This window comes from Ictalurus furcatus, chromosome 5, assembly GCF_023375685.1.
Source record: "Ictalurus furcatus strain D&B chromosome 5, Billie_1.0, whole genome shotgun sequence".
Classification (NCBI taxonomy): Eukaryota; Metazoa; Chordata; class Actinopteri; order Siluriformes; family Ictaluridae; genus Ictalurus; species Ictalurus furcatus.
Window position 1 is genome coordinate 17,890,104 of NC_071259.1, and position 23,793 is coordinate 17,913,896.

A 23,793-nucleotide genomic window follows, 5' to 3' on the forward strand; every position below is an offset into this window, starting at 1 on the left:
ATTTATTTATTTATTTATATAAATAATCTTTTATAAAAACATATACTGTGTTTGCACACTTAAATGTACATTTCTCTATATCTTCAAGAGGTTACCCACATCATTCAAAGGCAATGTTTGAAAGGGCTTTGCTATTATTATTTAAATATGGTACTAATTACACAAGAAAAGATGTACAAAGCTACAATAAATTTTCAGATCACTGTAGAATTTCTGCTACAGAAATAAAACAGAATGCTATACGGAATGAAAAAAAAAATTGTAGTCATGTCCCCCTTCTCCTCAAAGTCTACACAAACTTGTCTGATAGAATCACATATGTGTTTCTACAACAAACTACATTTAATATTCTTTGGCCATTATGATTAAACAGATTGTAGATGACTCAGGTGAGTAGCCTTGCTTGTCATACATTTTTCTTTGTTTGTGATGGGGCCTTTGGTAGTGATCTAAGAGCTTTCTGAAGTGAGCATCACATGAAATTGAGGTGATCAGACGGTCAATATGGTATTTCTTCAGTCATAAAGGGACCTGTAAGGAAAACATATGAAATATATTAGCATGAGAATTACACCTGAAAATTGAACTGAAAAAATTTAGGGAATGTGACAAAGGGAATACATGTAGCATGTTGAGCATGATGGAACTACAATATCTCATACACAAGCAGCCTTATATAATAGTGGTTCTTAAATATCTAATGTCGCATTTATGTGATTGGCTGTGTTTCATTTCACATTTATTAATTTGGTAGATGCGTTTATCCAAAGTGAGGCAGAATATAGTCCAAGCATAGAGCAAAGCAATTGAGGGTTAAGAGTCTTACGGGCTCTCTAGCAAGCCTGGGAATTTAACTCTCCCTTACAAGCTCACCAATGGGAACTATTCAGTCAGAGTACTATGCCTGCAAACCCAGCCAAAGGGATGAGCTGATGCCCACTGACCTAAAACTTCTATCTGTTTTGGAAGCATGACCATGATTGGCAGGCGTGATATCCACTGTTATTGTAAAGAGAAACCTGGTTTGAGCCCTGGTGCAGGAACAAGTCAATGGCCACAGCTGGACACATCTGCTAGTAATTTTAGGGTATTTTCACTGAGCAACACACAGCGGACAACCAGCTCTCCTCATACCCCTTACAATCGTTTGGGGTGCCCTTTAAAGTGTGTCATCATGAACCTAGTGATACTAGCATGTTGAGCATGATGGAGCATACAATATCTCATATATAAGCAATAATTCTGGTTCTTAAACGTTTCATGTGGCATTGATGTGATTGGCTGAGTTTCATTTTATATTTATTCATTAGGTAGATGCTTTTATCCAAAGTGACTTACAAGTGAGGCAGAATGCAGTCCAAGCATACAGCTAAGCAGTTGAGGGTGAAGGTCCTTGTTTAAGAGCTTAACAGTGGCTCTCTAATCCTGGGAATTTAACTCACAACCCTGTGCTTACTAGCACACAGCCTTGTCCTTTGAACCACCACTGCCTCTTTTTTGTATTTTTTTTATATAAAGTTTTTAGTAATCAGAACAAATAATTGGTGAAAGTCTAACAGTAATTCAATTCTTATACTGTACATCTCAAACTATCAAATCATAAAGCAAACAACAAATATTATTTTATCTTTTACACTGGTAAGAATATAGCTTAAATAATCATATCTCACTGCATTTCTGCCTCTAGTGAGCACAGTAGGTTTTCTCAGTGAATATAAGGTATGTGGGCTGGGAGTGGTGAAAGATATTGATTTTTCCTCCCACTCTGGGGAGTAGTGCATCCAGAGACGTGTGCTTATTCTAAGGAAGCATCCAGAGCATACTATACAACTACTGTATTACAAAAGGTGCAAACATTCACTAATGCTCAAGAAGGCAACATGACACATTAAGTTAACTTTTGAACAGGATGATCTATGAAAATTGTTTAAAGCTCTTTTTTTCATTTAGTACTGCCCTTCAGAAGCTACATAATATATTTACATTTTTTTTAGAGAAGACAAAATAATAACAATTCTGCAAGGGGTATGTAGATTTATGAGCACAACTGTATATGAGAGTGATAATGTTTCTGGTATGGCACTTATTTGACATCATTGAGCAATTTGAGCAATTTTTTGCTCAAAATGATTTGAGCAATTTTTTCTGCCTGAAGTCTTTGCCCTAACCAGCCAATACAGCTGTGCTAGCAAAGAGATTTGTTGTTCCTCCATTTACCTCTGGAAGAACAGCTGAGGCATCTGATATTCATGCCATTATTTACAGCTGCTGCATGCTGTATTGCATGTCATACTGCTTTCAGATATCACTTTAAGAAACTTCTCAATTGCTAATCACATTTTCTCACTACATTAGTTCGTACTTGTCAGAACAACACTTTCAGCCATAATCAATGTCTTCAAAAGTAATACTTACTAAATAAGCAGAAATACATAGTCTGACACAGTGCAAGTTAATCCCAAGGAACATCTTGAACTTAGATAGCATCAGTGTTGCCATTAGAATATTTCTGACATCTATGTCAATATGGCCACAGTACATTTACTACACACTTGGGTTCAATGGAGGCATCCCACAAGATAGGTTATAAAAAAATAAATAAATAAATAATAATAAAGTTTTCATATCAGCTGCATGTGCAATATAATGCCTCTGGGTTCTTGCATGTGCCACTGAGGTGGAGCTTCTACTAAGCACCTATGGCTGGAGAACTCCTAGCATAATAATCCTTATAGAGCACATTCCAAAATGACTTGAATAAGCCATTTGTTGAAGCCTGTTTAAAGTCCCAGCTGATGGCTGGCCTGTGTGGGCTCCTCTAGCTGGGATATCCAGGCCCCTCCATCAACTAACAACAGCTGATGACAAACATTTTGAGAGCTGTGAATCCTCCATCACCCTCCACAGGGCAAGGGGTGAAGGCATATAGAAGACATATAGAGCAGGCATATAGAGGCCACACTACAAGATGCAATACACTCATAAGTGGTAAGAAAGCCAGATTGGAATTTGCAAACCAAAATACAGAGATACACCACAAAACCAAGATTAACCTCTACAAAAGTGATGGAAAGGCCAAATCATAGATTTCCTCATAATCCAAAACATAAAAGCTCATCTGGGAAACATGGTGGAGGAGGTGTCATGGCTTGGGCTTGCATGGCTGCTTCTGGAATGGACTCACTAATCTTTATTGATGATGTAACTCATGATGGTAGCAGCAGAATTAATCCAAAAGTCTACAGAAATAATCTGTCTTCCAATGTACAGAGAACTGCATTCAATCAAATTGGCAAGCAAGACAATGATTCAAAACACATTGCCCACTCAACAAAGGACTTTATCAGGGGGAAAAAAGTGGAAGGTTTTAGACTTGCCAAGTCAATCACCAGACTTTAACCCAGTTGAGCATGCATTTCCCCTCTGAAGAGGAGACTGAAGGGAGAAACCTGCCGAAACAAACAACAACTGAAAGAGGCTGCAGTAAAAGCCTGTAAAAGCAACACAATAAAAGAAACCAACAATTTGGTGAGGTCAGTGAGTCGCAGGCTTGATGCAGTTATTGCAAGCAAGGTTTATGCAACCAAATATTAAGTGTTATTTGCTTTAACTTACTTCAAGACTTATCTGTTCCTATACCTTTTGCTCAGCTAAAAATTGGATGGTCTGATACAAAAGATGTGTTGTTTAACACATCTAGATGTAAATACCAAGAAATAAAAACTGAAATCCTAAACTCTTGTCACATATACATCTTTTGATCTCAAATCCAAAAGTCTTGCGTGTATAGCACAAACAATTGAATTGGCCTTGCTGTTCCAATACTTTCAGAGGGGACTGTAGATAATTGGGTACGAATCCTATGCCAGAAGGAAAACAGAGTCCTTCCTGTCAGTCTCTATGAGCACAACACCTTAATGCTCCAGGAGAGGAGTAAGGGATCAAAGAAGTGGTACTTTCTGGCAGGTCTCACTAGCCCCAGAATCCCACCCTAAGACCAGCTTTAGCACATCCATGGACAGTAACTATAGCAAAAAAAAAACAAATGCACATCCCTACCTCTAATCCACCTGAAGTGTGGAAACCGCAAACCACCCATGGCTACATGGGCACTCAGTATTATAGTCCTTCATAGATGACAACCTATTTGAGGAGCAAACAGAGACAAAGAAAATGCTGACATTTCATTTTCACAGCCAGTGAAGTCCCACGGCTTTGCTCTTTTTTGCTCTGTCTTAGGAGACTCCTCTGAAAAAGGAGACCTTTTAGCTTAATGCTAAGAAGTTACCACACAGAGCCATAAAGCAGCAAATGCTCACCATCCCAGAGCTTCATCTCACCATTCCTTTTGTTTCCCCTGTAGGGATTTATGTTCCCCCATAAATTGTTTTGTGCCACACATAGTTAATGGCTGGCCTGCATTATTTTGACCAAAAGTATTATTTGCTGCATTATGCAAATAATACTTTTATAGCAAATAATAGAGCAAATACAGCAAATAATACTTTTCTAGCCAACAGAACAGCTTCAATGCACATCTCTGGAACTGTGCTGGAGGGATATTGTAATTAATCAAAATATTCAAAACTTGAAGCACTGTCATATAACAAAATATTATAAAGGGGTTATTTACATATTGTAGCCTTCTGTTATATCAGTATTGCATTTAGACAAATATCAGTATCAATATTTGCAAGATGAGAAATGCATATAAATGAGGCTGCACTGGAGGAAAATATGACACTCTATATTCAGAAGATAAATTTTACTGTATTTTTAGTTTCACAAAAATATGACAAATACTTTCAATTACAATACAGTAAAATCAGCAGTCAGTCTTTCGGTTGTTTGTATATAGGTGATAAATTAAAGGTAAAACCAACATATGGTGTCTTAATAAGGTGCTGGGCCACCACTAGCCACCAGAACAGCTTCAGTGCACATCTCTGGAACTATACTGGAGGGATGGAACATCATTCATCCCCAAGATATTCCCTCTATTGGTGTTCCCTCAAAATGGTAACCCTGGTCCCAAATCAATTAGAATAATTTTGTATTGATTTGCATTGATACTATGCCAGCAAGATGCCCCCCACAGCATAATAAAGCCACCAGAGTCACTAATTTGCACCAAAGGCACTCACCCAATATGATGCTGAATGACTCATATCACTTTTTCACATCTCTATAGACCAGTGTCTATGAATTTTTGCACCTCTGAATTTTCAAAGGTGCATTTGTCTTTGTAATGAGGGGTTTATGCATTGCAACCCTACAATATCCCACCCTATGCAGATGTCAACTGACTGTTCTTGTTAACAGTCTGATCACATTCTGCACTGACATTCTCTATAACCTGAAGAATAGTTCCTCTTCTGTTTTTCCTTACATATCACATTAATGCATGAACATTATAATAACTGAATGTGCATTTTTGACCACAATTTACAATTGTATTTACTGATGTCTTTCCTATAGACTTAAAAGTAAATGTCAGTTCAGTCACTGTTCCTATTGAAACAGCCAGCTAAGCAGCCTTTATGTCTGAAGCTTCTGCCATCCGTGCCCCAATAATGAACCCCCTTTCAAAGTCACTTAGATCTCTTCTTCTTGCCATTTTCATCCAAAATCCTGAGTTATGTTTTAATACACTGCTTGAGTATCTCTAGTATCCTCCAACTATATATTTTAAAGCAAGTGGTTTCTTTTACAAAAATACAAACTGTCTGACATAATATACATCTCTTTCTTTATTAGATGTCTCTTTCAGACAAATTGGGACAGCACAACTGTCAAAGCAAGACTTACAATTTTATTTATTTATTATCTATTTAATTTATAATAGCTCGCTGTTCCTGGTGCCATTTGCCATAGAAAAAAATTTGCTTTGTCACTAAATAACATTTGCTACATTTTATGGCACCATTTCAACATTTCCATATCCTATTCCTTGTGAACACTATTAGTATAAATTATATAACTATATTATATAATTATATTACTTTACTATTTGGAAAAAATACACATGGAATATTGGAAAATGAGAGGGTCAAAGGAAAATCATTTAATAGTTACACACTCATAGCAGAGACTCTTGAATGTGACCAATCATACGTTGATATTCAAATATAAAAACCTTATTTAACACACTTTATTTGATCCCTTGTTCATTTGCATTTAGGGTCTTGCATAATTTGGAAGTTGTCCTGAATAAAATCATCTGCAAAAATAGTAAATGTAAAATAATTGTTTAAATAATAAAGTTTAACTATAAATCAGACAGCGCTATTTGCTAAATTTCCCGGTGTTCTAAATTTAACAATATGCACTCAGCCTCATAATGCACATTTTGCACAGCCTAATTAAACACCACCATGCCCTTTAAACAACATTATAACATAGGCACAATAACATAAATATCCAAAACAAATAACTTCTATGCCTATTTAGATTACTCGACCACACTTTTCCTTGCCTTTTTCCATTTCTAAAACTCTTTGCCTAGCAACACTGATACATGACCAACTTTTGAGTGATAACGTGATTATACTGTGATTATGATTTGAATTATGTATTTTCAGTATGGAGATATTCATTCATCTTCTGTAACTGCTTTATTCTGGTCAGGGTCACAGTGGATGCAGAATCAGAGTGGATTCCCAGGAAGACTAAGCATGAAGCAGGAATACATTCTGGATGAAAATCAGTCCATCACAGAGTACCAGGCACATACACACTCACACTCATTCACACCAAAGAAGGAAAATGGAAAACCAGCAGGAAACCCATATAGACACTGGGAGAGTATTCATAGAAACTCCACATAGACATTAAACCCAACCTCTGGATCAAATTGGGGACTCTGAACCTGTGAGGTGGTAACATTAACTGCTACGCCACCATGGAATGCTATCATGATAAGATGACACACATTATTAACAACCTCATATAATCTATTAAATTGTAAGGAAATAATAAAAATATCCATCAGGTTACATCAGTCCAGCCGAGATGCACACAATCTATATTACAGTGAAATGAATAAATAAAATATTTCTAAAATCAGAAAAGAGCCATCTGCTCTATATAGACAAACCACAGCATACTGACTTCATTACTATTAAATTCACTGCCTATAAATTCTCTGTAATGTAGAATAGAAGTGTCTTATTCACTCTTGGTATCCTGACATTAGCCTCCCACTATCACATTGAGCTGATTTATTTAAGGCAATCAAATGGTGTCAGATATTTCAGCAATTTGGACAAATAATCTCAAACTTTCCATGTGTATTTTGACCTAGCCTAGAGAACCGAGTGACTTCCAAAACAGAAGTGTATTATTTGTATTTATGTATTCAAGAATTCAGTACAGCAACACAGGCCACTGAGGATTTTTGCATATGCTGGTGACCTAATAACTTTTGTGAATATTGGGAAACTTAGAAAGAAATCAGTTTTCTATTTTCGTTTGTTCTGTAGCATTCTAAGGAAAGATTATTTTAAACATTTGCAGGAAGAATTCAATGGGGATTCTGTTCTAAATATACTGATGGTTTCTATGGAATTACTTACTTATATTCTCTAAAGAGTAAAACTGTGACTTCTCAGTAATTTGCTCTACCCATGTCAGCACAGTTTCTTTTCTTCTTTAGTGTATGAACAGTTCCATCACCTCAACCATTATCTATTAATCTATTATCCATTTAATATCTATTAAACTGCCTGGAATGATCTGCCTAACTGATAAAAGGAAACTTGCTTTAAAATAAAATGAAAGGAAAAATTAAACATTAGAAAATGAAATATAAAAAGAAAACAAAAGAAAGAAAGAGTGATTAAACAATTAGATAAATAAAATAATAATAAAAAATATTGTAATACTGTAATAGCAGGCATTAAATTTTAAATGTGCTTATCTGCATATTGATGATTATATGTTTCCAAAAGGGCACATCCAAGTGATTTTGTTTTGGCTTACCCTTGTATAAAGTTTTAATGCCTGTCTGGTTTTTGTCTGTTTTTTTTCTGGTTGTTATCAATGAACGTTGTCAAATGTTATCAATGAACACTTCAAAAACTTGTTTGGTTTTCAGTCTATGTTTAGATTTCATTATTGTTTCAGATTACTGGGAGTCTGTCAAGTGGTATTATGTATAAGCCTGTCTTGGCATTATGCTTGCTATAAAAGTTTTACTATTGGACTTGCAAGTGAGGAATTTTGTGATGATAATTGATTCAGATTATTGATAAAGGGTGATCACTGGAATACATAGATAATTTATTGTTACTGTTTGGTTAAAGGTTCAAAATGTAGTAAATACAGCTTAAATGGAAACAGTTTGTTTTATACTGGAGGGAAAATATGCACTTCATTAGGGTCAAATAAGCTTGATGGAGTTTTTACTAAATGTCAGCTCTACTTCTACCCCTTCAACAACACAAGGAGTGTCAGTGTACATAGCAGAGGTGGGTAGTAACATGCTACATTTACTTTGCTACATTTACTTGAGTAACTTTTTGAAGAAAAAAAAAAATACTTTTAAGTGTAAGTTTAACTGGCCATACTTATACACTTACTCAAATTAATTTTTAAATCACAGGAATGTACTTTGACTTCACTACATTCAGTGTCATTCCTCTGTTACTGTTAAATATTAATGAATATATGTAGTTTTAATAATTTGTTTACATCATGTATAATGAGGTCGCGACACACACACACATACACACACACAAACATATTAATGCGCACACTCACTCACTCTCTCTCTACACACACTTTCTCTTCTGTTCTGTTCCATAGTCTGTTCTTTTGGTCTCTGTTGTCTTGTTTAAATGCAGATGCTGACAAGTTTGTGTTGTTAACATGTGAAAATAAGGACAGTCACCTGTTGGGAAAATGTTTGTTTTTTGGGGTGTGTGTGTGTGATTTTGTGTTGAAAATGACAGGTTCTGTGTTATTGTACCCATGAGATATACTGCTTCCTCTTGAACATAGATTTTATAATCATATAAACAGAACAGACAGACTTTCAAGGAGAGGTGTGCCTTACAGTTCTCCATGTAGTCTGAGATTCAGGATATTTCCTTCATTTTGATCAGATCCAAAGTAACTAGAAACTTGCTACTTGAGTAGTTGTCTCATTGGATACTTTATTACTCTTACTCAAGTAATTATTAACATTCTTACTTTTACTGTTACTTGAGTAATTATTTTTATAAGTAGTTTTACTTGTACTTGAGTAAATAAATTTTGACTACTTTACACACCTCTGCATCTTAGTTTGATCATTCACAGGGTTACATCTCTTTACACAACTACACTGAATGCAGTTGACACTTGAGTTGATATTTAGGTTGATGCAAAGCTGGGGTGAAATTCCATAATCAGCATTTGCTTAATTTCTTTAATTAGTAGAGGTTGCTATTTTCAGCTCCCTCCAGGGTATGCCCCCTTTCCTAAACCCTTAGCACTCAAAAAGCCTCTCATCTCCCTCCTTGATTTGAATGTAAAAATGGGGACATGGTGTCTAGTGTCAGCATCATCATAACGTGGTGTAAGTTGCAAACATATCTCCGAATAACTCTGACATGTTCATATACAGTATAAATTCTTAATCTTTCTGGAAGAGCTGTAGTGCAAATTCATAGTCTAGGGATGTGGATAATACATTTCACCCAATTAATAACATTTTGGATACCTGCCATTCAGTGGAAAACCTGGGCCAGATTTGTCTTGGTGCCTGACCTCAACCCTCAGAAGATATAGCTCACATTTTCATAGACCACTTGAATTGTTATGAGTCTCCATAAATATTTAATGACCATAATGTCTCACCTGAGGTCATTATCAAATATACCTTTATCCTGATTCTCAGTATATTCTGCTCATTTGAAAAAGTACTCACCGATCACTTACTTTCTTTGGACTTCCAATGAAGTACTGTAAAGCATCCCCATAGCCTCTTTCCTTTTTAATCTTCAGATAATCCATTTTATACTGCAGTAGAAAGTGCTTATGACATCAAATAAAACATATAAAAGATTATTAAATGTCTCTTTAGGGGGATTTATATATCAAACAGTTGTTGTAGTGGACTTGCGCAGTATGGTTTTCTGCGGTTTTGGAGTAGCATGATGAGGCACACAAGATTGAGTTGAAGGAGGAAAGCTGTGACTGAGGCTCAGGCCACCATTTTCCATCAGAACATGGGCTGGGGCCATAGAGGAGCACTGATGAATGGGGCTTAGTTTCATGTCAAAAAGATCACTGTGTAAGTGCATATCCGTGTTGTCAATGTCGTACTGTAGGTCACAGTCCGGGCAGTAGCCATGGTACTGAACCTTTTCACTGAATCGCACCCGCTCCCGTGTCACCTGACGACATCGACTTTTTTTGTGCCGCAGAAGGGGTATCAGAGTCAGTCCTTTTTCTGTCGAGCTTTTAGGCATGCATACCGAATCTCTGCCGGGTATGCTAATGGGCTTTGTAGAGAAGACGCCATTGCGCATGAGTGTTCTGTTCTCTTTGGCTTGGTTCCCTGAGGACAGGCTCTTGCTGTGGTCCTCGTCTCTGGCTGGCGTCAGGCGAGGAGGTAGGAGAGGAGGATGGGTCCTCTTCAGTACTGTGAGCATGCCAGAGGCCATGGATGGAGGTCTCAGGAAGGCGTCTTCAGGGTAGATCTTAATTCTCTCAATGCTGGAGGCAGTGGTCGTGGTTGTGGTACTGCTTGAGCTGCTGTTGAGTGTGTCAGTCTTCGAGCTGTTTGCCATCTCCTCTAGCTGGAGGTCTGAAGTCAGGGAGTCTATCTCATGAACAACCTGGAAAATGTATGAAAGACAAATATACATTAATACTGCAGGTATCTAGAGCACCACCCAATTAGACATGCACTGTGATATTATTTCATGTGGCTAGGGTGTATTTAGGCTATATAGATAAGGATAAATACTAAATAGCCACATAATATACTAAAAAGAGCCTAGGCTTATAGGATGCTATAGTATAAATAAATACAGTTTATGAATTTAGCAAGTGATACCAAAATTTAAGAGGTCCCACTCTCTGTTACTGTGCAGATGATTATATAAGAGCTATGAATGTAATTGTAAAATTGGGATATCTGCAGCATATAGACTTATAGACTTATATATAGACACATAAAAGCCACAAGTGCTTTCTACCCCTCCTACTACAATGTTCTGGACATGCTCTTCCCACACTCACTAAGAATGAAACGGACAAGCAACATCTGCATTGCAAATTAAGCTATACATATGATTATATATAGTGTCTGTTAGCAAAACAATACAAAGACTTTTTATGCCTGAATGGTTGCTGCTATGGCCTTTAGGACTGCAGTTACCACATACAATTTTGCACTCAAGTCTCCTTTAGTGAACAGTGGGATTAGTTCAACAAAACAGACTTCATATAAAAACCATAATGAACTTCCCTTTACTTTCACATTATCCGTTGTTACCCAGATGAGGATGGGTTCCCTTCTGAGTCTGGTTCCTCTCAGGGTTTCTTCCTCATATCACCTTAGGGAGTTTTTCCTTGCCACCGTCACCACTGGCTTGCTCATTAGGGATAAATTCACACGTTTAAAATCTGTATCCTGTGTTTATATATGTTTCTGTAAAGCTGCTTTGAGACAATGTCCATTGTTAAAAGCGCTATACAAATAAAATTGAATTGAATCGAATATTGGTATATTCTTGTTTTGGTTTAGAGTGTGCTGGACATTGTCTGTCATCATTTGCAAGGAGATATTTACCACTATAGCCAACCTGGACTATTTTAAAGTAAGTTAGCTGTAGTGCTATATTCAGTTAATATATAGAGCCTATGTATCATCTGTTAGTAGTGCGAGTGCTACATCCTAAACCACAGTGGCAGGACGGCAAAGACTGCAGTTTTCCTTTTGCTATCCACTGGCCTTAATAACAAGGATATAAACAATTAAACCAAATAAACAGCCATGTAGGGACGCCATTCATTAATGTACAGGGAAAGCCATTAGCCTCAGTGCAAATATTATCGCATGACATCGGCGACGCCAGACATTTGTCAACAAAAACGGAGAGCATTTAAATGTCAAACCAAAAAAGACTGTATTTGGGAGAAGTAAGCCATGTCAAAAAAAAAAAAAAAAAAGTAAGCCATGTTTGGCATAACTGTGATAAAAGGCACTGAATGGCTATATGATATTTAATTTCTAAGCAAAACCCAAACATAAATCATTTGAACATGTCATCACAAATCTTCAACATACAGCGTGAAATATAGTACTGTACACGAAGGCCGGGTGACTGAAAGCTCAGACAGTGTGCTGTGAATCCACTGACCCTCACTACAAGCCTTCATAAAGACATGTCATTCTACCACATGACGGTATCAGAGAAACATTTGATCATCGCATTACGCTAGGATTTTTATTCAGCACCCAGGTCCCATCACGGACACAACCAACCTCTTTGAGTTCTTTCGCTACATCCTTCAAGTCCCCCAAGATGTTCTCCAAATCTTCCACGATTGTCTTGATCTGCCTTTTTATTTGAACTTTGGAGACTCCCTCTGATTCCGCATTTGCTGTCCCTGACATTCTCTGTAAAACGACTCCGAATCAAGGACTGCAGCTATATCCTCTCATTGCGATCGGCGCACTTTGTTTCGTGCATTTTAATGTTATGTTTTCTTCTCTAGGCTCTTTATACATTGCAGAAGAATCTGGAGGAGGAGGATGGGGGGGGGCGCGGGGGGGGGGGGGCGCGCGGGGGGGAGCGGAGGACGCGTCCCGGTACACGCGCATGCGCAATAAAGCATTTCATTTCCGAACGGGCAAGCATCCTTGTTCATTCATTTAAAAAATAAAAATAAAAATAAAATAGAAGCAACACATTGCAACGAATTCGTACAGAGTGTCCTGCATACGGCATCCAGTAGCCTAATTCGACATTAAAACAAGATCCGAGAATCAATCCTGAATCCTGATTGACATTTCACTTAAATAGCCTAATAAACGATTTCACACACACACACACACACACACACACACACACAAACAAAACAAAACAAAACAAAAAAACAACAACCCAAAGTGCTCAGGTGTGCATACCAAATTTTGAACCTGTTATTAGATTTATTTATAGAGTTATTAGATTATGACAATAAATAAGCACAGATTTCCAGTGTAGTAAAGCTCTGGAATTGTCTCGTCTTTGCTTTCTGTCCAAATAATTATTTTTTCCAAATAATTCTTTGTTAATCCGTATGTTAATTATATTTTTTGAGGGCAAACCAATTTATATATATGAGATATCTGCTGCTCAGCATTTCAGCAGTGTTGAAGATGTATGACAGTAATTCTGTCTAGTCTATTTTTGGCCTTTTGGCCTCAGCATGTTAGTGAAGGTGCTGCAGTCATGTCAGAATAATATGAACACTCTACATAACACTTATGAAGAAAGGCATATTAGTTAAAATATATTGATACATTTTCATTCATTATCTTGCATTTCATTTGTCTTATTATGTAAGGACCGTCAATTGCCATATTTGATGCTGCTAATTAATGCTATGCCTACACCTAACCCTGACACTTACCTTAACTGCAGTAACCAAAATATAACCTCGTTTACCCACCCACTTTCAGTGAGCGTTTTATTCTGGTGAGGGTCACACTGGATATAGAGACTATCCCAGGAATACTGGGCATGAGGTGGAAACACACACACACACACACACATATTCAACCACTCATTCATACCTAGGGGCAATTTAGTGTAGCCAATCCACCTGCCATGTTTTTGGGAAGTGGGAGAAAACAGGAGAACCAGAAGGAAACCCATGTAGACACAGGGAGAGCATGCACAGAAACTCCATACAGGCAGTAACCAGAGCTCAGGACCGAGCTCTTTAACTTATTGTGAGGACCGACCATTGCCATAATGGTCAGTGTGTCTGTCTGTCGATCTGTCTATCTGTCTGTCTATCTATTTTTCCATCTATCCATCCATCCATCTATCTATCTATCAATAGTGTAGACTCCAGCACCAGTCAAACATAACCTTTATGGTAGCCTAGTTTGTCCATAAATGGCCATTACACACTTACATACATAAGTGGCCACTATGAACTAGTACAAAAAAAAATATATGTTGCACCATGTAGCATAGTTTTAAAGTAGTCTTAAGGTATAACTTTAAACATACTGAAATATTGAAATCGCTTGTATTTTTTTCACTTGAGGTTATTTGTTTGTTTCTAGAATTTGGTGAGGATCACACAATTGTTGTTCACATAAAAACACAGAATTGAAGGAGGGTGTTCTTTCTTTTTCCCATGACTGTACATGTGGTGGGAGATCTTTTTACCCAGACTACAAGAAAATGCCAGAATATCATAATGGCAAACATTTCAAGTTAGAGGCGACAGTGAGAAGGATGATATGAGGAGGAACCCTTGAAAGGAACAAAGGGTTTGATTACTTCTGTTAGTATTTCTTTTAGATAAGATGAAGGTAATGGATTTCCTGAAAAAAAAAGAAAGAAAAAATCCATCATTAGTTAACAAATGAAGCATTATGGGAAGATTTTCTTTCCTTAAAGGTACTAAAGTAATATACAAGTTGATACAGAATCGTGTCTATCCAGTTAGCAAAGGTACCTTGATTTAATATATACAACAAAGGTGTTAGTGACAGTACTGTGTGAGAAACATTATTGTAGAATTTTGTATTATTATTAGTGTTTTGCGTTTTCAGGTGAAACATGCTCATGAAATGTTTAATTTGGCTCAAAAATACAAATTATCGTGGATTTTTTTTGTTGAGAAACTCGTTAGCCTATTTGACACTCTATTCTAGAAAGTGTATAAGCCATGCCGAACTGTAGACTTAAAAACAAGCAACAATGATTAAAAGTAGTGCACCACACAGGTTGTCCATGCTAGTGCACTACATAGGTTGCTTCACGCCGTTCATTAGTAGTGAATCGCGAGTCATTTGGGACTTGCCCTTTAGCGTATCGGTTTTATTCAATCCCGAGCATAGCGCTGATTGGCTGGACGCGATGACGCGGCGTCATGACGTCGGGGTCAAGCTGAACGCTGTCAGTTTTCCTGCAGAAACGCTGGGTTGTCGTCATGTCCGTCATCCCTTTGTCGTTTGCTAGAAAAGTTGTTCTTGTGACGGGAGCTGGCGGTGGTGAGTTGAGACGGCAGTGCCCTCTTTTAAACCGTTAATAACCCGCTGTTGTTAACTAAAACAGCTTCTTGTAGACTCGCTATCAGTAAGCTAACAAATAGTTACTAGCTAGCGATGCACGTATGCCTCGAAATTGGGTAACTCCATTTCGCAAAAGCAAACAACAACAACAACAACAACAACAACAAACCAAAACTACGCTTAATGCGGAGAAAATATAAAGTTTTATTGTAGCAGCTAGCTAGCCAGAAAATATCAGCAACAACTTCCGCACAAATCTGTCGAGTTAGTTCACATTGTGTTCAGCAAACAAGCTAGAAAACTCACCCGTGGCTTTGAATTAAGTAACACACACTAGCTGGTTGATCCATGTCCATGTCCATGTAGTAGTGTTTCAGCTAAGTTGTCTTTAGTTCTGGCATCATGTATAAAAGCGTGTGTCCAGACCCCAGAGCTGTTTATATATTTACAATATCAGGACAAAATATGTGTTGTCCTAAAAAAGACGAAATTCAGGCTATGTGACTGATCAGTATTACTGAAGTTAAAACTAGCATTTCTGGTTAAAAAAACAACAGCGCCATCTGTGTTATAAGATCATTTTAACTGCGTTAGAATGGATTATTTTTCTTTTCCAACTTCTTACTAGTATATTGTTTTTATTTCTGGCACATGCTTAATCATTTATCTGTTTCCTAATGTTATCTTATTAAGTGTATACATTTTTAAGCATTTATGACACACCATGTAAATAGTGCGGAAGAAAAAAAGCTAATTAGAAAGTAGTCCTTCACCTTTGGTTTGTGTCAAAGGTAAACGCAGCTGCTATAATTTGATAGTATACTGTTGATAGTAATGATTATGAAATAAAGTTTTACACTGCTTTATAGAGATATAACAAAAATGAATTATTTTAGTCAAGGCATTATTCTAATGGTGTGTGTGTGTGTGCACGCATTTTTGACTGTTAAAGCAACATATTCTTTTTGCTAGGTCATGATTAAAAACTAGTAAATAATTAACCCTTGTGTGTCAATTTAAAAAAGTTACATATAGGTCCATAAAGGACAAAAATGTCCATGTCAAAAAACTGTCATAGAATGAGATATAGCTATCTATATATAAAATATTAATGTTATAATAATATAATGTGTATATATATTATGTGTGTGTGTATGTATGTGTGTGTATGTATGTGTGTGTGTGTGTGTGTGTGTGTATATATATATATATATATATATATGTGTATATATATATATGTATATGTGTATATATATATGTATATATGTATATGTGTATATATATATATATATATATATGTATGTGTATATGTATATATGTTTATTTTATATATATATTATATTTTTCCACTTTCACAATTACCAAACATTTATTCATTTTCAGAATTGTAACCCTTTAAATGCTGGTTTGTTTACATAATGCCACAGATGTGTTTTTTTTTTTTTTTAATAAAAAAAAGAAAAATGGTCATTATTTTCCGTATACTAAATGCTAAGCAGAATTTTTCTTCTTTGATTAATACAGTCTTTGATATGCCAATGATTGACAGCAACATTCATTTTGATGCATTCATATTTTTTATGCAGTGTCAGATTTATTATTTAAAAAAAAAAAAAAAAAAAACCTTACCACTCGGGTCCATAAAGGACAAAAATGTCCATGTCCAAACACTGACATAGAAATATTATATATAATTAAAAAAAAAAAATTCCACTTTCACTGACTTCAATTTTTTACCAGCATCAGTTCTGATTATAATTACCAAACATTCATTAATTTTCAGAATTTTAACCCTTTAAATGCCGGTTTGTTTACATAATGCAAATATCTTCAAAACTCAGTAATCTTCTCTGACTCATATACATGGAGTGCGATTTGTGATTTCCAGTACAATATCATTTCTTTCTTTTAAACTGTTCACACACGTGTAAAAAGTTGAATACGAACACACCCATGTAATTATAGCGGCATCATTTATTCAGCTGGTCTCCAGCGCTCTATAATACAGCAGAAAAAGGAAAAGCATGGATTTTCCCCACAGACTAAACCTGAGAAAATACTACACATTTCAGAATTATTATTATTATTATTATTATTATTATTATTATTATTATTATTATTATTTTTTAAATCAATGTTTTGAAACCTTGTCAACAAAATAAAAGCCTGTTAACACAGAATGCATGATTTTATGCTTAAACATCACGGGTATTAAATATTGCAGTTTGAATGGGTTTCAATGGGGACATTTTTGTGCTTAAGGTCCTGAGTGTAACTATTTTGTGTACCTAGTTTGAAATAGATTTATGAAAGCAAATGAGGGTGGAATATTAAAATTCCAATAAAAATACACACCTTTTGCAAAACTTATGCTGTTTGCATTAACACAGACAAAATGTTAAAAAAAAAAAAAAAGAATAATAATTAAAAAGACAAAAATGTCTATAAGGATGCACAAGGGTTAAAGATTTTCCTCTTGTGTAATTAGTTTTTCTATTTAGTTGTAATTATAATTTATCAGATAGCCTCTTACTAACATTGTCATTTTTATGATTTCATAAAAACAATCTTCTTAGCAGGATTCACTTTTAGCAAGATCTCTTCTCACAGTCCATCTCTTTCCAACCTTTAGTAATCCTTTTCTCTCTGTAACTTCATTTCCATAGTACAGTTGCATAACAGCTTAAATGTCTGTATTCCTGTCTGAGTGTATTGTCTGTATGCCATTGTGCTTTTGTAATTTATCTTTTGTAAAGCATCCTTAATAATGCGAATTTTGCTGCACAGAAATGAATGATGCTTTACTGAGGACTTTATTCAACAATATGCATTTTATACTCTGAGTGTCAGTGTTGCAACAGAGCCTGGTGTGCACAGAGCAAAGGGCAACTGAAATCACAGTATTAGTAAAGTAGAGGACAATAGCAGCACTATGCCTTTGCAGTTGACATGATTTTTTTTTTTTTTTTTTTTAGTAACAATTTATATGATGGAACTAAACTATTAATACGAAAACTAACCAAGCATTCACCTTCAGTAATGAGTATTTAATTCAGCTTATGCAGTTACTATTAAAGTCTCAGTACTGATCACATGAGATGCTATCTGACATATTCTTTTCAGGACTTGGGAGAGAATATGCCTTAGCTTTTGGAGAGAGAGGAGCCTCTGTTGTTGGTAGGTTATTTTTGGAGACGATCTGTTTTCATTTTATTTATGCTGGATCGTTTCATACGAATTTGTCTATTGTCTGTTCTACACACAGTGAATGATCTTGGGGGCGATATAAAGGGAGGTGGAAAGAGTTCGGCAGCTGCTGATAGAGTAGTGGAAGAGATCAAATCTAAAGGTGGTAGGGCCGTGGCAAATTATGGTAGGTAATCTGGTTCTGTGAGTTTTATGTTCATTATTTGCTTGGAAATGTGGTTTAATAATACCTGTGTCATCATGATATGTTGGAAAACACATTGAATCCTATGTAAAGTTTTTACATGTTTATTAGGGGAAAAATACAATGCTTGCTTATACAGTCTTTCACAAAAGAAAATGTTTCAGTTGTATGCAATTGTTTGTATTTTTACAGATTCAGTAGAAGATGGTGAAAAACTAATCCAGACCGCTTTGGATGCATTTGGAAGAATAGGTGATTTAAAATAGATATATTTTAAACCATATAATGTTACTAGAGACATATTAGAAGGGGGATTCTTATGATCTTTGCCAAAGTCATATCAAAAGGTACAGTGCCCTCCACTAATATTGGCACCCTTGGTAAATATGAGCAAAGAAGGCTGTGAAAAAATTGTAGTTATTGTTTAACCTTTTCATCTTTTGTTAAAAAAATTCACAAATATACTCTGCTCTCAAGGATATCAAACAATCGCAAAGACAACACAGGTTTATTTATATATATATATATATATATATATATATATATATATATATATATAAAATAAACCTTGTTAAAAATGTGTGGCACAATTATTGGCACCCCTATGAATTCATATGAGGAAAAATATATTTGAAGTATATTCCCATTGATAATTTACATTTTTGGATCTTCCAGCAGGACAATGATCCAAAATCAACACAAAAATGGTTTACTGAGCATAAAATGAAGGTCCTGCCACGGCTATCCCAGTACCCTGACTTGAAACCCATAGAAAACATGTGGGATGAACTGAAGGAGAGTCCACCAGTGTGGACCTCGTAATTTGAAGGATCTGGAGAGATTCTGCATGGAGGAATTGTCTAAGATCCTTGCTATGTATTCTCCAACCTCAAATTGGCATTATAGGAGAAGACTCAGAGCTGTTATCTTTTTTTTGATAAACCTGTGTTTTGTTTGCAATTGTTTACCACTGAGAGCAGAGTATTTTTGTGAATTTTTAAAAATAATTTCTCACTTTTTGATGCCTAACTTTTAATGCAGCTCTCTGAATCTACAAATGGCAAAAATAACATCCAGTACCCGTAGTCTTGTGCTCTTGGATTAACTAACAGTGGGCAGAAACAGCTACTTTCTCACACATTCTAGCATGTACAATTGTTGTGTTCCATCACTTATAATAATGTGTAGAGCATCCTTGATTATAACCTTGGACCTTTTTGGTGTGGAGGAACTTGCTAGTTATTTACAGTTCTAAAACCTGAATTTAAATGCAGTCCAGCAGGGCAGTCCTTCAAAAACATTAATAAAGCTCTTTTTTGAGTGGCATAAAAATAGTCAAGGTTTTACTGACTCTATTTGTATGATTACAAATAGTTTTTAAAAATCTAATGTTAAGGCCTACTGCATAATGTAACTATATTGTAGGCATCCTGTTTCTTAATGAAAGTTTTTAGGATTAAGCTACGGGTCCAGTGCATTGTATTTAAATCTATTTTATATTTGTATTTAAATGTATTAATTTAGCTGACACTTTTATTCAAAGTGATGTACGACTGATACAGGATACTACTAAGCGACTGATGGTGTTAAGGGTTGAATACCCAACCATGTCAGCTTGGTAGTGCTGGGATTTGACGGCACCATTTAAATGTACCTAATGCCTTAAAACATTACTCTACATTCCTGTGTCCTATTTTGGAAGATGCTGCTTGGATATGGGCAGTCTTTGTGCTCACAAGATAGTCTGTCATATTTGGAAAGTAGCCCAGAAATAGCTGCGTCTTCTACAGTGTCTTATTTATTAAATAACTGCATGTGTCCTTGGAGAAGGCAGTCTCATAATTTAGTAGTAACGTACTAATTGTTTTTAGAATATAGTGATAATATTGTAAACTGTAATAAATGTGGCCTCCAATTACAATTATCCTGATATCAAAACGTAATATCACATGCCTACTCCTGACATATATGAAACAATAGGGAATGGGCTGAAAAATAGTAAATCTAGTTAAAGTGCACCTATTATAGTTTTGAAACGTCCATGATTGTGTTTTAAAAGTCTCATACATATATTTACATGCATCTAAGGTAAAAAAAAAAACACTTTAATGTGCTCATAATTTAATGTATCAAAACTGACTCGTTCAATGATCCATCCTCAATGATTCATTCTAAACTCCTCCTTTCAGAGAGCATACTCCGCTCTGATTGGTCAGATGTCCCAGTCTGTTTGGTCTACCGCTGTTAGTGTGTGTCGAAAAAGGAAACACCCACTACCATAACGAGTTTCAGCTCCGTCTTTTCACGGGCAGCCGATGAAGACCAGAGGTGGGGCATTTTGTTACAAACGTACGTAGGTTAGTGCAGGAAGTAAAGTCTGGATTCACTAACGACTCGTTTCAGCTATTCAGAATCGGTTCCTTCTTTTGGGAGTCAATAACCCCGTTTGTCGTGCGCTTTGATTTTTGAAACTTTGCAGACTTTTTACATTCACAAACAGCTCTATGACACTCCATGAAAGGTAATATTTGAAAAACCATAATAGGTGCACTTTAAAGTTCTAAAGTGTTCACAAAAAATGACAAATTTAGTAAAAATAAAATATAGGCCAATTCCATAACTATTACTATCATTTAAGTTTGATCTGTGAATTGAATTTATTTAAGAAAATGAAAACAAATATTTGGATTAAATTCAGATGCATTTCAACAGTGACAGGTGAAAAATTGTTTAATACAATATCATAACTCAAATGATCTTAAAACAGGCTTCATTTCCTATTGGAATCTCTTTCCTGGTGATGATTTTAATGTGATGTATGACATCATGAGTATCCCCCAAAACATTACTGTGTATACTTGTATTACAACATGAATATTTTGTTTTCTTCTTTTCAGATATTGTGATAAATAATGCTGGGTAAGTTCATAATTTGAGTCTGAAACTGTTTGCTTGTATATTCTTTGTTCCTTTGTACACCACATGTAATTTACGCCTCCAAATCTGTGGATTGTAATGTACTTCTTCCTCTGTGCTCCAACTTTAAAGGATCCTTCGTGACCGATCTTTTGCTAGAACAAGTGACCTTGACTGGGGTACGTACTGATGAGGATAGCAATGAAATTAATTTTAAAACCAAATACCTAATGTGCATATTCTTTTAAGGCATTCAAATAGTATCTCATAGCGATTGTGTGGATGGCTGATGTGAGCGCACATAACGTTATCTGTGAGCATGGTCATTATAACAATGAGTGCAAGTTAGCATAAATTCTGAGCGCACAAAGGTATTGGCAAGTAAAGTGAACATGCACAGAAGGGTTCTCGTGTGAGTGCTCTTCAGTTCTGCAAGCATGGAGCACTGAGAGATGTATGCTTCATTTCCACTCGCTCTCCAGGGTCTGCACTTTGCTCACAAGTCATGTCGGTTTGAGACTTTGGAGCAAGAATAAAATGCATGTCTTCACTCCCATGATTAGACACTCAACCAACCCTTTTTCAGGAAAGACAGAACGTTGTCTAATTCATAGTAGAATTGTTAAGATGATTGAGACAAATGAGGTTAATGTATTAATCATGCAAAAACAAAATGACCTCCTGAGAACTGGTGCTGTAATTAAATACACTGTCCTGTGTTCCATCCATCCATTTTCTGTACCGCTTATCCTACACAGGGTCACGGGGACGCACACTCATTCGCACACTATAGACAATTTAGAAATGCCACTTAGCCTACAATGCATGTCTTTGGACTTGGGGAGGAAATCTGAGTAAATCTGAGCATGGGGAGAACATGCAAGCTTATCCAAGGTCTCTTATAATATTCTCATACTGAACAACCTTTCAACCACTTTACTGTTTGCTTGTATTCTTGTGTACCTGTACACCAGTGGTTCTCAAACTGGGGTTCGGGCCGCCAGATGGCACCAGGGGGGGGCTATTGAAATTCTAGAATATTATTTTATAAAAATTAATTTTACCTGTATGTTACCTGTTACTGTTAGCCACACACTGATAAAAACCTAAGACTATTTAAAATGGATGCGCTTTTAGATCGAGAACGTAGATCGAGGACATAGTCTCTTAGCTGATGAGCCTAGTGTGGAAAAATTTTGACGGTTCTGTGGGGCCATAAAGGGGTGCACGCTACACAAGGCGGGGCCTCATGCTGAAAAAGTTTGAGAACTACTGCTGTACCCTGTAATGATTTAAAATTCTAGAGGATGGGTTCCCTAATGAGTCTTGGCTCCTCACAAGATTTCTTACTCATGGTGTCTCAGGGAGTTCTTCCTTGCCATGGTCACCTCTGTCTTGCTCATTAGGGTTCTAGCACTGCATTCCGGATCTTGGTGACTAATTGACTATATTTTCTCCTGACAACAGTGCATGCTGAGAAGTGGGGTTGTGTACAGTGTATCATACTGACTCTCGATTTGATGCATCTGCTTCTCCAACTGTACATTCAACAGATCGCATAGCAAAGTAGGCTGTTTGTCAGAAGAGAGCTTATATTATGTGAGGTGTAATAAACATTTAAAGTAGCATCCTCTTTATCTCAAATCGAGACAAAAAAAAGCTTCTCCTTTTCACAAGCTAATATGCTAGTAGCTAATAACACCCACACATGCACGCGCACACACACACAAAGCAAAAGCAAAGTCTCTGTGCTGCATTCAGGCAGCCTTTTATGGCAGATTCAGTCTGGGTTAAAAAAAATCACCATGGTGACTGGAAAGTTCATAGCAGCAGGTATGAGACTCTACTCAGTATAGTAAAGAATGCAGGATTCATTCTGTTTGAGCTACAGAATATCTAACAGCAGAACTGGAAATAAAGTGCACCATAACACATGCCCCATTCCCATGTAATTTTGTTACATTCTAACGCATAGCTTTTGTTACGGTGTAAGTTAAGAGTCTGAATGAATCGCACACACTCCATCATTATAAAGTTTCAATTAATGTTCCGTGTTGAATCAACTGAAAATGGAAACCTAAGGCACATGTTCAGCCCATGTTTATTTTTTCTGTATAGCAAATGTCTCGTATTGAAACACCACCACATATCAAATTTGAACTTTGTATTTTGGCATACTTCTACTGAACTTAACAGCAGGTGGCATTTACATTCACTGACTTTTGAGCTGAAAACCGAATGAATATATAGATCT

The 23,793-nt window shown here is 36.2% G+C and overlaps 2 protein-coding genes across 9 annotated transcripts in view; one reads left to right on the top strand and one right to left on the bottom strand.

Moving 5' to 3' along the window:
• Positions 1-15,610, bottom strand: prr16 (proline rich 16). 7 transcript variants are annotated; one of them, XR_008385972.1, is made up of 4 exons: positions 15,539-15,610; positions 14,496-14,539; positions 9,911-10,823; positions 1-531 (listed from the first exon to the last, which is right to left on the bottom strand). XR_008385972.1 is itself a non-coding variant. In XM_053624994.1 (2 exons), exons 1-2 carry the CDS (start codon positions 12,608-12,610, stop codon positions 10,080-10,082), a joined length of 876 nt encoding a protein of 291 aa, XP_053480969.1. In that variant the 5' UTR covers positions 12,611-12,776; the 3' UTR covers positions 6,048-10,079. The 7 variants fall into 7 exon arrangements, 1 of the variants encoding a protein (XP_053480969.1); XR_008385973.1 differs by lacking the exon at positions 14,496-14,539 and having other exon boundaries at positions 15,539-15,587; XR_008385970.1 differs by lacking the exons at positions 14,496-14,539; positions 15,539-15,610 and adding an exon at positions 14,382-14,472.
• Positions 15,096-23,793, top strand: part of hsd17b4 (hydroxysteroid (17-beta) dehydrogenase 4) — a 21,216-nt gene continuing 12,518 nt past the window's right edge. Inside the window, exons 1-6 of one of the 2 annotated variants that reach the window (XM_053624990.1) lie at positions 15,096-15,211; positions 18,356-18,409; positions 18,498-18,605; positions 18,816-18,875; positions 21,521-21,542; positions 21,672-21,718. In XM_053624990.1, the coding sequence (XP_053480965.1) occupies positions 15,151-15,211; positions 18,356-18,409; positions 18,498-18,605; positions 18,816-18,875; positions 21,521-21,542; positions 21,672-21,718 (352 nt within the window). In that variant the 5' untranslated portion in view covers positions 15,096-15,150. Of the gene's footprint in view, positions 15,212-18,355; positions 18,410-18,497; positions 18,606-18,815; positions 18,876-20,812; positions 20,952-21,520; positions 21,543-21,671; positions 21,719-23,793 lie in introns of those variants that run through there. The other variant, XM_053624991.1, reaches the window with a different exon arrangement.

Bases quoted from the DNA above. Each gene is read 5' to 3' on its own strand.
- prr16 (XM_053624994.1), bottom strand. From the start codon at position 12,610: ATGTCAGGGACAGCAAATGCGGAATCAGAGGGAGTCTCCAAAGTTCAA. The intron at 10,824-12,478 runs GTTGGTTGTGTC...TACATTTTCCAG, and splicing joins TAGCGAAAGAACTCAAAGAG to GTTGTTCATGAGATAGACTC.